The 17,572-nt window shown below is 30.6% G+C and overlaps 1 protein-coding gene across 6 annotated transcripts in view; it reads left to right on the top strand.

Annotated features, from left to right (window-relative positions):
• LOC136989415 (PHD finger protein 14) overlaps positions 1-17,572 on the top strand; it is an 85,173-nt gene that overhangs the window by 61,705 nt on the left and 5,896 nt on the right. For 4 of the 6 annotated variants that reach the window (XM_067287541.1, XM_067287543.1, XM_067287540.1 and 1 more), the window contains exons 19-21: positions 3,384-3,552; positions 13,549-13,797; positions 13,873-13,982. In XM_067287541.1, coding sequence (XP_067143642.1) covers positions 3,384-3,552; positions 13,549-13,797; positions 13,873-13,982 — 528 coding nt within the window. The remainder of the gene's footprint in view (positions 1-3,383; positions 3,553-13,548; positions 13,798-13,872; positions 13,983-17,572) is intronic. The other 2 variants (XM_067287544.1, XM_067287545.1) reach the window with 2 other exon arrangements.

The following is a 17,572-nucleotide window of genomic DNA, read 5'->3' as shown; positions in this document are numbered from 1 at the left end:
AACTTTATCATTAGGTGGCAATATGTGTAACTGTAGACTGTTCTAAGAATTAATGTACTGAAAAAAAATTGTTATTTTTATGTATTGTACATGTTTCATTTTGCAATAAAGAATAACATACAACTACATTTACACACTATTGGTGAGAACAGATTATACACATATTTAAATTTTAATTATAGTGGTGCCTCATACTTTGAATTCTATTCATTTTAGATGGTCATTCAAATTGTGAATTGTTTGAAGTCCAAATCAATTTTTTCCATTAGAAATAGTGGAAAGTGAATTAATCCATTCCCAGACTAAAAACAATACTCATTTTGATAAATTTAACTCAAAACAGCAAATACATGTAATTTAAGGTAAAAATAACATGTAATTAAAGGCTCTAATAATAAATTAAAAAATTAAAACAATAAATAAAATATGTAAATACTGTACAGTAAAATGAAAATCTCATTTACTGGTCACACTGTCAATTTTGCGTCTGAAACATCGTTCCATATCCACTACACACACCACTTTCATGCAATAAGTTCCTTTTTCGTGTCAATCATTTATACCTGTGGTTCTCAATCTTTTTGAAATCTGGGAACACTAAACTTTGACATTTTTTTTCACGGAACACTTCAATACATCAGCTTTAAAGCAGGGATGGCAAACCTTTTTGAAATCAAGAGTGCACTCAGTCTAGTATATGATGTCATTGGTGTTTGCTGATTACATTCCCATACAAAAATTATTTTACATTGTATTGATTTGTTTTTTTTTTTTTTTTTTTGTGAACCACGGATTGAGAACCACATATCTATACTATAACCTTCCTCATAGACTTTGTTGCTTCCACCCATTTTTCAGGTGGCATGGTTAATAAGTAAAGGTTATATTGGGTTGAACAGAGTTTTTGCATATTTGTACAGCTGATGTTTTATAATTGAATCACATATATATGTTAAAGTTTTGAAGTTTAAAACATTATAACTAATTTGAGGTTGCATTATTTGTTTAGAAGCTTATTTTAAACTTCATATTTTGTTTGAAAAAAATTAAATTTAAATGGTTTCAGATGAAAAGTGCATCAGACTTTGAGTTTCAGAAAGGCTATAAAAACCATATAAACGGAAAAAAAAAACTTGTAATGGGTATGGGGAAGATCTTTCTAAACTTCAAACATATCAAATGTCATTTAAAAAGTTCCATTTAGGAAATTTTGAATTAAAAGATACAAAATGTATGGGCATCCAAAAACTGTCGATGAAGAAATTGTTAAAAAGTAATAAATAATAAACAATATATATATAATCAAACATGTCAAAAATAAAACAAAAAATGCACTGAAAGCACAACAGATTGCATTTATGTTTCATGTGTATTTTTTCACTGTATGCTGTTCAAACTTCAAACCATCATTTTAACTCTAAAATGAATTTTTAATGTTTAAACTTTAAATGCTTCAGAGTTAAGTCATTCAAAGTATGAGGTACCATTGTATTTCCATAAATAGGATCTGATCACAGAAAAGTTTTGAAATCTAACAAAAATTAGTCATTTACATTGTCAAATGCAAGATACATAATGCATACAATTTATTTTCCTATTTGCTGTTAATAAATCATAAAATGACATTTTTTAAATATTATTCTTGTTAGTTAACAGCAATTCATTCAGCATATAGTTGAAGTAACCAACATTAGCAATTTAATTGCTATACTGAAAACAATAATTACAAATAAAGTTCTTAAAACTAATAACTGATGACAGTTGTGTACTATTAGTCATTGTACACAACTGTCACAGCTGATATCAGCCACATGCTGATAGTTTGAAAAAAGTTTAAAAATAATTATTTGCTGGAAGGTAATATCGTATTTTACGGACTATAAGACGCATCTGAATTTTGGAGGCAATTTTTTCGAAGAAAAAAGTGCATCTTATAGTCCATAAAATACGGTAATTAAGAATAGGATTTTAGGGTGCAAAAAGAAATTTAAATTGTGGGTATGCAGTATGCTGAAATCAAGCAAAACTACTAGGTGCTAAAAATTCACATTGGTCTTCATTGAGTAAAAAATTTTTAAATTGTAGGGTACTGTATATTTTTCATAGCCCATTCATTTTTATACTATACAGTAATACCCCGAACTTACGTGATAGGTGGAACCAAGCGATAACCGTGTAAGTCAGGGTATAATTTCGCATATAAATACATACAAATTATTTTTAATTGGTTCCGGAGGCTAAAGAAAACAATAATTTAGAAAAAAAATGTTTAATAAAATCTTAGATAATACATATGTATAACAAATTATATTATTAAAATTGTAAACCAAAGTTATTTTGATGCAGAAGGCTTCATAAAATCTAACAAATTCGTCTGACGGCTCAAAGATTTTTTCTCTCACAAAATTTCCTTGCATGCTGCTAATTTTTTTATTTCTCGTTTCGTAGAAGAAATGCACTCTTCGTTGGAGTCTATTTTCTAAAATTTGTAACCACTTTTCAATTGAACTCGAGCCTTTTGTCAAGTTTTCACAGCTTCAAGAATTTTTTCTTTACCTTTTATAATTGTTTTGACTGTCAATTCCGGTAGATCAAACTTCTTTGCCAATTCACAAATTTTTATTTTTGTATCAAAGTCTTTAATACTGTTATCTTTACATTCAAAAGATAAAGCTTTTCTTTTCTTGTTTGATGCAGAAGAATCGGTTCAACTTCATTTGGAAGTACGGTCTTTGAGTCTTTGAGGTTATGGGTGTAAAAGCACATAACAATTTATCTTCTTTTAGATGCATTAAAGACAATTCTACCCACATCCATTGAATTCGAAAGGACATTTTCAGTAGCAGGACTTTTCATTATTAAAATAATAACCAGATTGAATGATCGAATCTTTGGTTTTCAAAATCTTAATACAAAATATTATTGTAAATTTTTGTTTTATCTAAAAAACAAAAATTACCTTTAAGTTAGAAGTTTGATCTAAGTTCATTTTTTTTTAAATTTTAAACTCAATTCAAAGTTTTTTGTTGTTGTATACAGTTTCCAGTAAACTTTAAAAATTTTTTCTATTTGTGAAAATTTCTACATAATTCAAAGATAATTTTTAATATATATCTTACACAGCATTATTAATATGATTTTGGAAATTGCAGAATGTATTAAATTACTTTTAAAAATGAAAAATAATTATATCGTTTGATTTAGAGAGATTTTTTATATTTTAAAAATAATTAATTATATCCCAGGATCTTGGGAAACAGTTCACTTTTTTTCCCAAAATCCTGGGACAAACAAAAGACCAGGAAATGAGAAACCCTAATCTTAATAAATAAGATATGTATTTTATATATTACATTATTTTTTTTTCCTTTCTCTTACTGAAGGCAATGTAGTGAATGTGATAAAACTGAAGAAGATGATCTCGACGATGACGTAGACCCCAATGCTCCTCGCAAATTGCGAGATCACGTAAAAGGCCCTTTAAAATTTGTTTCCTCTCCTAACAAAAATTCTGAAAGACGACTTGCATTACAAGCAGCAATTAACAAAAAGGTAAACATTCTTTTTTTTTAAACTTTGTAAAAGAAAATTCATATTCATCTATTTATTTATGAAATAGCTGAATTAATATTATTCTAAGATTTAAATATCAGAAATTTTAACTTCAGTATTATATTTGATGTTACAACTAAACCTTCATTGAACATTCAAATATATTTTGCAATAAATTCCTCAAAATAAGTTTGAGGATTTTTCTCTTTATATTACGAATTTTTATGTACTAATGCAAATATTTATTTGACTCATTATTTTCATTACTCTGTATATATCTAATTCTGATTCTGATAAATAATTATTTCATCAGATTTTCCATCTACTTTCTCAATTGTATTTAAAAGTCAAAAGCGATAAATCTTTTCTCAATGAGTTGCTATCATTTATTGTCAATACCTTTTTGGGTTTTATTGACCAAGCTTCAGGAATCTAAGACACAATATATTTATAAAAGTTATATAAAAGAATGAATAAACGAAAATATTTTAATGTTATTAAATTTAGCTTTACTGTCTAAAACTTTAAAACCAAATATGCACTAGTGTAAACTTCACCATTCATTCCATAGAAAATTGAACTTAATGTTCTAAAATCTTTATTGTTAATAATTTGAAAATGTCTAATTAATTTAAATGTTTTAATCTTGTTCTGTTCCTGTGTGTCTTTCTCTTTTTTTCTTTTTATGAATATTTTACTTGTCTTATGAGTTCTGAAGAATATGAAAAGTATTGAAAAACAATAAACAGTGACTTCTTGAATATGATCATAATATTTTTAACTTTCTAAATTTAATATTTCATATTGTGTCCTTTTGTTAATCTTATTTAAATAACCTATACTTTTTCTTATATTTTTTAATGAGTTGATTTCAGGATCAGACTTATTTCCACTTATGAAGAAATTATAAACTTATACAAACATTACAAAAAAACTACTTAATTACACATGACTAATGAACAGGCTTATTACACATCCAGCCTATTTAATTAACTTATCCCAAAAGGCATTTTGGCCTTACTGGCCCTTATCAATTCCAGATACATTAATAGTGCAATTATAAAGAAATACAGGAAGTCATCAATAAATTTTAAAAATATGATTACCCAAAGCAACTATTAATGAAATGGCTAAATAAATTACAATCAAAATTAATCTGTTAATATCAACAGTAATGAAATTAAATTTAAAAAATTACCTATGTTAAAAATACATTTGAAAAAATCAAAAATATCTTAAAACCATACATTATTTTGATCCCAGAATATCAAAATACTATAAATAAAGGAATTAAAAGCTTTGAATCAAAAACTAACAATATGACATTAAACAAAGAAAAGTAGTGTGTAAGTTTAAATTTAGTTGTAAAAATCCATATATATATAATTTTCTATCAGTTTCCCTATATGTATAGGGAAAAGTCATATCACGTATATGTATGTATGTATATATGTATATATATATCTATATATATATATATATATATATATATATATATACACATGTGATATGACTTTTTAAACATAAAAAATTAATTCGGTTCAATTGTTATGTATTCCATAGTCATGTAATTTTTTCTTGTGAACACATGTCATTTACATGTAATGGTTAGCTAACAGCAGATGTCTTTCTTGTGATTACCAATTGGAAACAAGCAGTAAAATCTAGAGGTAGAAAGTTTAAAGTTTAAACATGTTGTGGTTTTATTGTGTTGTATGTTGCTGATTATATTAATTGTACTATATCTCTGAATCTGTATATCAAGATCTAAATATATACAAGCATCCAAAAACATAATGGAAAATGTGTCCAAATTAATCCAAATGAAAATACAGTAGAGCATCGTTTATCTGAACCAATTGGGGACTGGGGTTGACCCAATAATAATAATAATAATATATCCCATGTTGAAATTTTTCTCTGTTGTGTGTCGCTTTGTGTTGAATTTTCGTCAATGTTAAACCTAACAAAAATTTTTATAATAATAATCATGGCTATTGTATTGTTAAAAATTATACTTTAGAAGTTAATCTAGTATCAAAAATGTTTGATTAAGCACAACACTCATCCCAGCACAGTCCGACTGGAACACTTTCGGTTAACCAATGTTTCGGTTGATTGGTGTTCAGATAATCAATGCTCTACTGTAAATATCAAGCATACTCTACAGATGTGGTGGAGACAGGAGAATAGGAAATTACTACTACCATAAAGAAGACAGAGACTATTCACAAGGTTTTTACTGTGACTTCTTTACTATTGTTACTGTCTTAATTTTGTTGATAATATTAGAATCCTATTAATAATGTGTATGTAATAACTTGTAATAATTGCAGTATTAATGTATATGGTAATGTTGACAAATTGTCACTGTAGATTCTCTTTTGTATGTCACCCAATGATAAGGACCAGTAAGACCAAAATGCATTTTGGGATAAGTTAATTAAATAGACTGTGTATGTAATAAGCCTGTTCATTAGTCATATGTCACTAAGTAGTGTTTTGTAATTAAATAATAATACAGGCAAGAATCTTTTTAATATATTATTCAAACATCTACAAAATCCAAAAATATATTTTTATTAAATAGTATTCAATCCAGTACAGCAGAAGCTCCATATGTACATATATTAATGATTTGGTAATATCAACCCTTCTTTCATATTTGTGAAGCTAAAATTTTCTTATTTATTAGAAGGATTAACTATTGTTTTATTATTTTTGCTAAAGATAAAAAATGACTTTTAATACTTTTATTTTAAACAAACTCTACTGCAACTTCTTGTTTGTTCTTTTTATTATTATGTTGCAAATGTCATACTCAGTTGATATTGGTACCAAGTTCTATGCCAGACTAAAGTCAAGGCATAGCTATCCAAATATTAAGCTTGTGTTGTTGGTGTGTGTGTAGAAACTTTCTAGCAATGTGATGTGTTCAATATTGGGGCATTCTATAGTGTCATGTATATATGTTTTTATTAAGGTTTAACATTCCTAGACTTTTGTATAGTGTATGTGGTATGACACCAGTGGAAGAGAAGACAATAAATACTCTATCCATCAGGTGCCTTATTCCTTGGGCGAATAGGATATACTTGGTTTTTTTCAGTATGAGCATTTTTCATGTTAGTGTTTGGAATGGAGATGTTTATTATATAAATGATCTTATTGCATTTGTCAATAAAAGTGATGTCAGGTGTATTGTGATGAATTGTTTTATCTGTGATTAAGGCTCTGTCATACTATATTTTGTTTGTGTCATTATTAAAGGCCAGATTTTTAGGTGATGTGCCTTAGTTTTTAACACCCCTAAAATAAAATAAAATCTAAATTAAGCATAAGTATCATATATAAACGTATATCAAATGATAGAGGGGATTTGTTGTTGACCCTTTTTTCACCTATTATAATGTATAGCACATTTTGTACTTATTCATTCTATATTTGCACTTAAATGACAATTCCAGAGATAATAAGATTGCTACCAGTGCCAAATCATTTACACCTTGAGGAATTAACGATTAGTGAGAGGAGAAGACAAAATTCAGTGAAACTATAGTTTTAATGTAATTAGAGAATTGAGATTTCATTTGAAGGAGTGATATACGTAGCTAAAAATAAAAACATTAAATAGAAATATTTGAGACAGAAATCATTACTAAAAAGCAATTTACTGGGGATTTTCTTCATTACAAATGTTATAAAATTATGGATACCATCAAAAATATTCTAATTGGAAACTTTCATATATGTAGCGAATAGAACAATGAAGGAAGGTATAGTACAATTATGATCCAATTGTAGGCAAAATAGGTTAAACTCCCTTAATTCTTGTGTTTGTCATCTAATGTTCAATGTCTTCCATGATTGTCTTTTCCTATCTTTATCAACCATTGTCATCATCCCTCCCTCCCTCTTGTCTGCCTCTCCTCTGCACCCTGTTCTTTATTTTCTTAACTGTTTAGGAATTTCACTCATCTAATCCCCATGTATATTTAGTGCAAATGGCACTTTGTAGAGAGAAAATTTAAAATTTCCATTAGTGAAGGAACTGGAGAATGGAAAAATGGCAAAAAGATTGACTACGGGCAAAGTTCATGAGATTTTGCAAGAATTTAAAAATGAAAAAATTATTCCCAATGGAAAAGTTATTTGGCATGATGTCTGCAATGTGACAATAAATGATGATGAAAAACATCAAAAGTCTAGGATCCAGCAACATATAAGAAGTACAAAACATCAAAAGTACAAATCCTTGAAAGAAACTTCATCAAGACAGCAACAGTTTATTGGACAGGCTTTGCAAAATGCAGTCAGTTTTCCAAAGAATCAATTGTTTCTTGATACTGCTGAAACATTTATCAGGGCAGGAATTTTGTTATCGAAACTCAGTCAACCTATATTTAAAAATTATCTTGAAAAATATATTGGAAAGAAATTGCCAGATGAAAGTACTATTAGGGAAAATTACTTGCCTTCTGTCTACCAAGCAACTTTTTTCAAAAAGTGTTAAGAACTGTGGATGAGAATCCAGTCTGCTTTATCCTGGATGAAGTTACTGATGCCTTAAATCCTTAAATAGATGTGTGTTAAATATCTTGATAGTTCTTCAAACTGGTGAATATGAAACCTATGTTGCTGAAAACATATGTTTGAAAAAACTATCGATATGAGAAAAACTATAACACAGTCGTTATGCAAGCTTTTAACAATGCCTGCTCGAAGCTTTGGCCAGATAGAATTCAATATGCAATGTTATTCTTATTCTTTCAGACTGAGCATCGTACGTGGTTCTCACTTTTAACAATTTGAAAGGAATGTACCCAAATATTCTTACTGGAAGCCCAGATAGCCAAACAGAAATTATCTTTTTTTGGTCATGTAATGAGAACCAGCTCCCTTGAGAAGGTGGTCATGCTTGCAGATGGTTAGTGGGAAAAGAGTGCGAGGCCAAGCAAGGACTCTGTGGCTCAACACAAACAAAAGGGACACTGAATTATCTATAATGGAATTGAAGAAGGCTGTGCAAGATAGAGGGGCATGGAGAGCTTTGATCTATTGAATGACCAAGAGTTAGCCACGACTAAATGGATGGGATAGATAGTACCCAAATATGAAACATGTTACTTGTTTAGCCCATGCTATTCATAGTATGTGAATGTATTTGCGATGCGATGAGCACTCTGTAGTAAATTCATAATGCCTGAAATGAAAAAAATTATGCTAAAGTGTCCACCAAAAGTTCAGCAATAGAAGGACATTACTAGTGTGAGATCTGGAATTTTTATAGATATTTTTTCTGATTATTTCCCCTCCTATTGCCTAAATAATTCAGGGAAAAACCCACTTCTCTGGGAAAATATACAACCCTCCTTTCTGAATGTAAACATTCACCCATCCAGGCCCTCATTCTCATACTGCAAGACTTAAAGTTTACAATTAACGTTCGATTTCATCACTTTATTTTGACCCAAGGACACCTTTAACCTCCACACCTGCTACAATAGCCTTTACCTCCAATAACAATTAATCACATGACATATTTTCCCAAGACAAATCTATAAAAGCTTGCTTCTTCCCTCCCTTCTGGGGAGTCTCTCATCAATCACCAGCTCAATGACAACCAAGAAGTTTTAGGGGAGTCTCTCAGCAAACACCGGCCCAGTGATGTCAAGGAGTCTACTGAAGAGCCGTATCTCCAAGCACCATTTTACTAAGCAATCCATGTCTCAGTCACGATTTTTATAACTTTGTGCAAACAATTAAACAGGGACAAAATCGAACCTCTGTGGAATCATCAAAGAGGTATGATAACAATTCATGTAAACTCTCTTTCTCTCAACCCCCTCCATAGATTCTGAAGCTAGAGAACAAAGTTGCTAGATTCTCAATGTTAGATATTGTAATCGTCTGTTTGTTATCTAATAAATCTTTGCTTCATTGTTAAATGGTGTCATTTACTTGTTTATTGCCCATGCCTTACCGACAACCCCTCTCTCCTCCTCCACTTTGACCTGACAAAAAGAATCCCAATTCCGCGGGATCATAGAAAGTAAACCCGCCATCCTCTGACAAGTGGGCATGTTTCACTAACCTATTGTCGACAAAAAGAGGTACGACCTCATTCTGCCTCCAGGCGGCTACCCACACCAGCCTGTCTCTTCCACCTGTTCCAATAGTAACTTGAATAAATGCTGCAGTGTTTCATTGTGAAAATTTTTAGAAGCTTTTAGAATTTCTTAAACAGTTGCAACCAGAAACTGCTGCCATATATAAAATTCAACAAGTCATAAAAGACCAAAAATTGGAAGAACTTTACGCAGCACACACATTTAAGTTCTTAGTATAAGCATTAAAAAGTTTGGAAGAAACTGGAAATACTATAGAATATCAGTGGGGAATAGTTAAAAAATCTCTAGAGTATTTAGAACAGAGGTGTGAAACTCAAACTGCTTAAGTGCCAATTTTTTATCTTGAGTATGACAGCGGGCCAGATGATTTTAACTTTTGTAGCCAAAAATTCTTTTTAAAAGTAGCCCAAAAGTAGCCAACTCAAAAAATTCCTTTTTAATAACCCAAGATTTCACAATAAAATTTTTAAAAAAACACCATTTGTACTTTTCCAGTGATAACTTTAATCGCAGAACAAACATTTTCGGCCAATTTACAGGTATGAAGCAGGTCTGTATACTGATCCGAAAATTAGGATTGCAAGACTCAAAATACAAGCATAAACTGTAATTTACTAATATGTCAAAAATATGCATTTTATATGCAAAACAGTTGAATTATGCAATAAGTGATCTTGCCAAGATGGACTTTAATTTGAAATTCAAAAGATTAAATAAAGAAAGCATAATGTAAATGAGAAATTAAACACAAAAATAAATAAAATAAAATAAATACATCTAAATAGTATGAATAAATAAAAATAAAAAGAAGAATAATAATAATTGAGCTCAACAATTTTGTTTATTAAGTATTATTTGTTTAAGTACAAAATATCACATTTTCTTGGGTATCAAGATGATAAAATAAACAAATAGCATTATTGAATTGATGTCATGGGCTGCAACTACTTGTCTTGCAGGCCATATCTTTGACATGCCCGATTTAGAAGGATTTACAAAAGAAAAGCTTCAGCAGTCAATTTGGAAAAACCCAGATATTCAAGAATTTGTTTATTGCAAAGACATGAACCAGAGAATTGAAACTGTTTGCTTCACGTGTTTCTGTAAAAGTAGAAAATCTTTCCCCATACATAAGCATTTGTTAGGAGACAAGCAAATGAACTTTACAAAAAAACACATTAAAATGATAAATATGGTATATATATAACTTTTAAAATGAAAAAATACATGCAAATATAATATTTAATTATAAAAAAAATCGAGGATTACTAATTATTATTTTGAGCATTTAAATATTTCCATAGGATAGAGTAATTCTTGAACTTTTTCCTCTTATGTTTTTCTTCTAGAATATTTTTATAATAGCATTCAAATTAAAATGGTTAGCCATTGAGTTTTGTCTGTTGAGTTCATAGTTTTACAAACAGTAAACACATTTCACTTGCTTTTCCAGCATAAAACGCTGAAAAGTAAATGAAATGTTTTTTCTGTTTGTATTATCTGTTTTAGTTTGAATCTCATACTAGTATTAGCTTTCTTCATATATGTGATAAAAGGGTCAGCAATGCCTGCATCAGGACTGACAGTGTTGTTGCTCAACATGAGTGTAGAAGGGTTTGCTGCCTCGCGAGCAGTCGTGTATTGCTCGCAAGTGGTCAGATTCATGATGGAGGAGATTATGAGATAGCGTGTCAAAAAGAAGTGCACTCAACTACAGGGTTAACATCAACGAATACCTGTTTATTTACACATAGACTCTTAATCTCATGTAATCTTAAGTGCTAGAGAGAGAGTTTACACTTTGGTATGCGATGATAAATACCTGTAGTTATTGGGGTTCCATCAAGGTCAGACTCTTGATAGGCTTGAGATGGCTGACTCATTCCATAGGATGTTATAGTATTCACCTAATGGGTAGGCTCTTTGTACAATAGGAAGCTTCACTGGTGTGAAATCTGCGATTTTAATGCCGTTGTCAGGAAAAAAAGGTGTAAATAACTCCGATAGAAAAAAAAAACAGAGAATTAAACCGGAGGTCACCGGGTGTATCAACACGTCAATGGGAAAGTTGACACTTAGTTGTCAAAGAATGCAAGTCATAGTCAACAAGGGACGAACATGTGATGCCTTTTCCACAATAATTGTATAAAAGAGCAAAATGCCGGAAGCTCAGGGCGATCACTTGGAAGTTATACTTGGTAGATGTGCCATTCTAGGCTCCACCAACTAAATCAAAAGAGAAGATCCTGGTAGGAAGCGCAGTGGAACTTCCACACAGAACTTAATCGCCACACGTAGTCATCATTATCACCTAGAGGTAACTATTTTAAACCAGCGAACTCTCTCTCTCTCCAAACATAGGCCTGTATAATCACCTATATAATTGCATCTAGCCATACTCATATCCAACTTATTGTAACTTTTGTATTTTACTAGTTAGGTTTAACAAACAAATAATGCATTTATTATATAACTGTCTCCTGCCTCTCAACAATGCCTGTCGACTTGCTCATCTCCCTCATTACGCGATAGAAAGCCATCTGAAATGACAGCGTGGGCGGTCTTTGCAAACTGTGCCAGAAAGGTTTAACCCCTGGCCCACGATTTCTCACACTGGCAATAGGAAGACTCTGAGTTCATCAGACATTAGATAGTTCGATGTAGGACCCTCTGATGATAGATAGGTAAATGAATATTGTCAGATGGATTGGTAAACAGTAGGTTGGCCTAGGCAGTAATCAGCGGCAATGATAGGATAGGCGGCCAAGAGTGGCTAAATCCTCTTGGACATAAAGGCTAGTCACAAACTCTGTTGTCATTGATCTTTCTTCTTTTATTGAGGATCTTCCTCTTTAATTTCGATGCACTTTTTAAGGAATGTTAGTTGGTTTAAACCAATAACAACTTTTGATGTTACAGTCAAAAGTGATGCAGTCAGATGTCATCTCTGGATAAGAAAGCAAGTCCATGGGAAATGGAATCACTTCCTGATACCATGGTTGAGAATTAAAATTTTAGCAAAAATTATATAAGTAAATTAAGTAAAGTTTTCTATTTAGTTTGGGTTCTCACATATATTTTTTATCATAACACCAAAATAAACAAATTGCTAAAACTCAGGTAAAAAATAATTAATTAGATACATTTTGACCTTGTGTTAGGCTGTCATCAGCCAACAGAATAAATGGAATAGAATTGTTTTGCATTTAAAAAGTCTGTTGATGCTAAATGATTGCTGGATTGCATCAGGCTAAATTAATGCCACTAATTACTAACTAATTGTCAAGTAATTTGGCCTAAAGGTAGGCATTAGGCATCATCTCTTGATAAATTTAATAATTAATTTAGAAGGTTCTGGAAGAAAAGAATTGGGCTGGGCTCAAGTCCCCACTTTGGCCATTTCTTTACTTCTAAATCAAATTACTTGACATTTAATTAGTAGAATTAATATAACCCAATATAACTTGTAATCATTTTGGATTAATCTAAAAATCAGTTTCTGGATGTTTATAATTCTAATTAACTTTTAAATGTAAAACATTTGTATTCCATTTAATCTGTTAGCTGATTTAGCAGTTTGTTTCTTTTATCCTTATTAAATATGGTGTTAAGTTTCATGCACTTTGATCAGTTCATAAATCTGAATTAGTTTAGTTTTTCAAAAAATATGAAATGTTAACCAACTAATTTTTATTGTAATTAATAGATTATTGTAATGAGATTATGTAATTAATATTGTGTTATCTTTATAAATTTTGATTGCCTGAAGGCAGTGTTATAAATAAATCCCATTAATTAGAATATGTTTAACTAATCATACATGTTGTCTATATATATTGTCTTAAAAGTAGTTTTGTAAATTTAGGGACGGCCTCGGAGAAGAACTCTTCAGTCGCCCGAATACAAGCAATTAAGTGAAGAAGAAAAAACACCAGACATAAATATTAAAGAAGAAAAAAAGATGGAATCGGATAAAGTAACCATTGTTATGAAGCGAGGCCGGAGATCAAAAGAAGAATTATGTAGCAGTCGAAGAAGAGTCAGTAGACGAGCTTTAAAGAGAACCATATTGCAGGCTAATTTAAGTGAAGATGACAAAAAAAATTCAGATGAGGTAAAACATTTTTCTGGCCTGATAAAGTATACATATGGTTTTGTATCAAATGCAATCTGTTCCTCCGGTTGACAGCCTCAAGCAAAAATGGGAAGAATTTCATCACTTCGAAAAAGTACTGAAAAAGATCTTCGATCTGATTGTTTTCGTTGTAAAGAGGTGGGCGACAGTACAAATATTGTTAGGTAAGTTGGTCACAAAAAAAATGACAAGTCTTTCTGAAAGCTTTACATTACTATTCAGAAAGAGCTCTGTTGCAAATATGATAATTATCTGTTGTCCATTTCCCCAGTTTATTTCAAATTTAGTTTAGATCCTATAAATATATAATTCTCAGTATTTAAATATCCTATTACTAATGTTAAAGTTGTGTATATCCATTTCATAGAATCTCTATCCTTGGATTACATTATTATGATAGTATATATTGTTACAAAAATTGAAATGAATATATTATTTTACTTCAAAGTATGCAAATGTTGTTAGTTTTATCAAAGAACAGTACTTGAATTAAAGATTTTCTTGCTTTTTAAATCTGGTAATTTGTTTGTTAGCTAAGTTTAAAAAATTTTTGATAATTATTTCTTCCTAGAAAAGAAAATCAGACTATCAATCCCTCATTTGATAAATTTTGGCTCTTACTTTTGTCCTGGAACAATTTTCTCAGTCAAAATCATTAAAATTTTAGTAAATTGTCAAACATACATAATATCAAATTTATATTTTGTATAATATAAACATCGTCCAGGTTTTCTCTTGTTAAAGTTTTATTTTCAAAATGAAAGATGTAATTATAATATAGTATACAGTGAAACTGCATATAAAGTTTATGGTATTCCAGATATGTCAGCAGTAGAAAAAAAATTTTTTTATAGTAGCTAATCATAGAAATTTCTGAAAAATGAGATACATTCTACATTTCATTCATTTGTACAAACCATGAGAGTGAAGATCTAATGTGATATGTACAGGTATACCTCAGGTTACGTCGTTTTGAGTTAAGTCATTCTTGATTATACGTCGTTTGTCAAACAAAAATATATGGAAAAATAAAAATCAAGTTTGTCATTTTATTCAACTTTACGTCTGTCTGCCACAAATATTGAAGTCACAATATCACTAGAAAAGTGTTAAAAGCACATAAAATCATGTTACTATACAATAAATAAGAATAAAAGTATATAAAATCATATTAAAATACGTACATATACAGCAAATGTTAATATAATCATCATAAATCCTAGAGAACGAAATATGAAAACATCTGTGACTGTGTTGTCGTCTTATTTAGCACTCAATATTGGCATTTTCCACAGTAGTTCCAATATCTACCATTTGGCCTTGTCAGCACCACTTGTGATTCCCACGAAATTGAAATCCAGTTTAGTTTATGCATACACACAGTATACATCTGCTTATTGCCTACTCTCTCATTTATTTGTGACTTTATATTTTGCCCCTATGGCTCCTAAGAAAATTTCCAGTGCAAGTGCTAAGCGTCATTCTATAACTCTGGATGATAAAATGCCATGAAAAAGGTGAAAAGGTTATATCGATTGCTCGATCTTTTGGAGTGAGTCGGACAACTATATCGACGATTGTTCACAATAAGGATAAGATTTTGGCACATCAAATCTGATGCCTTGGGGATGAAGAATACTGTTATCAATAAAATAAGAAAAGAGGAAAAATCTTTGAAGAGATGGAACAACTTCTTTCTCTTTGGATTGATAGGTTGAATCATCAGTGTGCTGTTATTAGGCAAGAAATCATTCAAGCGAAAGCATTGTCTTTGTTTGAGGATCTGAACAAAAAAATACCCAGATCAGAAAGATATAGAGTTTAAAGTGAGTCAAGGCTGGTTTATGAGATTTAAAGAACAAAGAAGTTATCACTCTATTAAGAAGCAAGATGAAAGTGCATCAGCTGACAAACAAGCAGCAGCTGATTTTCCTAAAGCATTGGCTTAGATCATCGAAGAAAATGGATTTCTTCCTGAACAAATTTTTAATGTTGACGAAACTGCATTATATTGGAAAAAATTGCCAGACTGTTCTTTCATTTCTAAAGAAGAAAAATCAATTCCATGCTACAAAATCTCAAAATAACGTGTGACTGTTATGTTAGGAGGTAATTGTGCTGGAGATTTTAAATAAAACCATTGTTGGTGTATTATGCACACAACCCTCATGTCCTGAAGAATGTAATCAAGACATCTCTTCCTGTTATTGGATGGCTAATCCAAAAGCATGGGTGACTGTTGTTATTTTTGAAGATTGGTTCTTTAATTATTTTATCCTGGCAGCAGAAAATTATTGCAAGAAACAGGGGATTCCTTTTAAGATATTATTAATAATTGATAATGCTCCTGGCCACTCGCAAAACTTGCAATTGCAATTTTCACCCCAACGTTACCGTCATGTACCTCCCTCCTAACATCACACCTCTTATACAACCAATGGATCAGGGAGTCATTGCAATCTTCAAGCATTACTATATGAAGCACATGTTGCAGCAAGCAGTAGTTGCAACTGATCTTGAGTCATGCACACTTCATGATTGTTGGAAGGAGTATGACATATAATGCTGTACAGAACATACCAGCAGCATGGAATGATGCTCAGAACATGGCTATGAATGGTGTGTGGAAAAAAACTATGCCTGCAATTCATGAATGCTTCCAAGGGGTTTGATAATATTGAAATCAACAAAACATTGGTTACCATGAGCAAAGAGCTGGAAATGGATTTGGAGGAGAAGCATTTCATAGATTTATTTGAAAAAAGACAAGCAGCCCGTAACGAGCGAGGATTTGATAGAGCTCAATGAGCAGCAAAAAAAAAAGAAGTTGAACCTGAGCCATGTCACTATTCCCTAAAGAAAATGCAAGAAGTGTTTGCTTTTATTGAAAAAGGACTTCAAATCTTCAAGGATAGGTACCCAAATGGTCAATGCTTTTCAAAAGTTATGCACGCTTGTCACGAAGCTTTTGCTCCTTATCATGTAATCCTTGAAGAAAAGAAGAACACAGTTCAAGGAATTCTCAACCAGTTTCTTGTTAAAAAGCATATTGAACAACAACAGCCAGAATCAGCTGTTGATGCTGACGATCCAAAGCCATCTACGTCCGCAATATAAACAAACAAATTGAATGTAAATATTGGTAAATTTAACATAAATTAGTTTATTTTCTACTATTGCAAAATAATTTTAATAACTGTATTTGTTATTTAACCTTACAAAATCATTTTATTTTATAAAGTCTTAGAGCAAACCACATTCACAAATAGAGTCTGTGATGTACTGTAAACATTGCCAAATTGTAAACATGTACGTACATTTACAAGTATGCATGTACATGTATTCGTAAATTTAATTACTTTTTTCTGTACTATATTAAAAACTAAAATTTATTTGTTTGTAAGCTTAAAATAGATTCTTATTAACCATATATTATTAAAAATGCATTTATAAATAAAATGCAGAATTGGGAATGGTTATTTATGGTTTAGCATAGTGACAAGTAAATTCAACTTAAGTCATTTTTCGACTTAAGTTGCCTCTCCTGGAACAAATTACCGACGTAAGATGAGGTATATTTGTATTGCAAAATCAAAATTCCAAATTGATATTAGTTATACAAGAAATTACAAGATCCTGTATGAAACAATTCTTTATTAAGCTGGATATATACAGTAATTGTCAAATTAGTTTGTAGATTTAATTTTAGATTGACTACTACTATGCTATCATAATACATAAAAATATTGTTTGA

This window comes from Centruroides vittatus, unplaced genomic scaffold (genome assembly GCF_030686945.1).
Source record: "Centruroides vittatus isolate TY-2023 unplaced genomic scaffold, ASM3068694v2 scaffold_520, whole genome shotgun sequence".
Classification (NCBI taxonomy): domain Eukaryota; kingdom Metazoa; phylum Arthropoda; class Arachnida; order Scorpiones; family Buthidae; genus Centruroides; species Centruroides vittatus.
The sequence above is the reverse complement of the archived record's forward strand: the minus strand, read 5'-3'. Positions and strand labels throughout refer to the sequence as shown.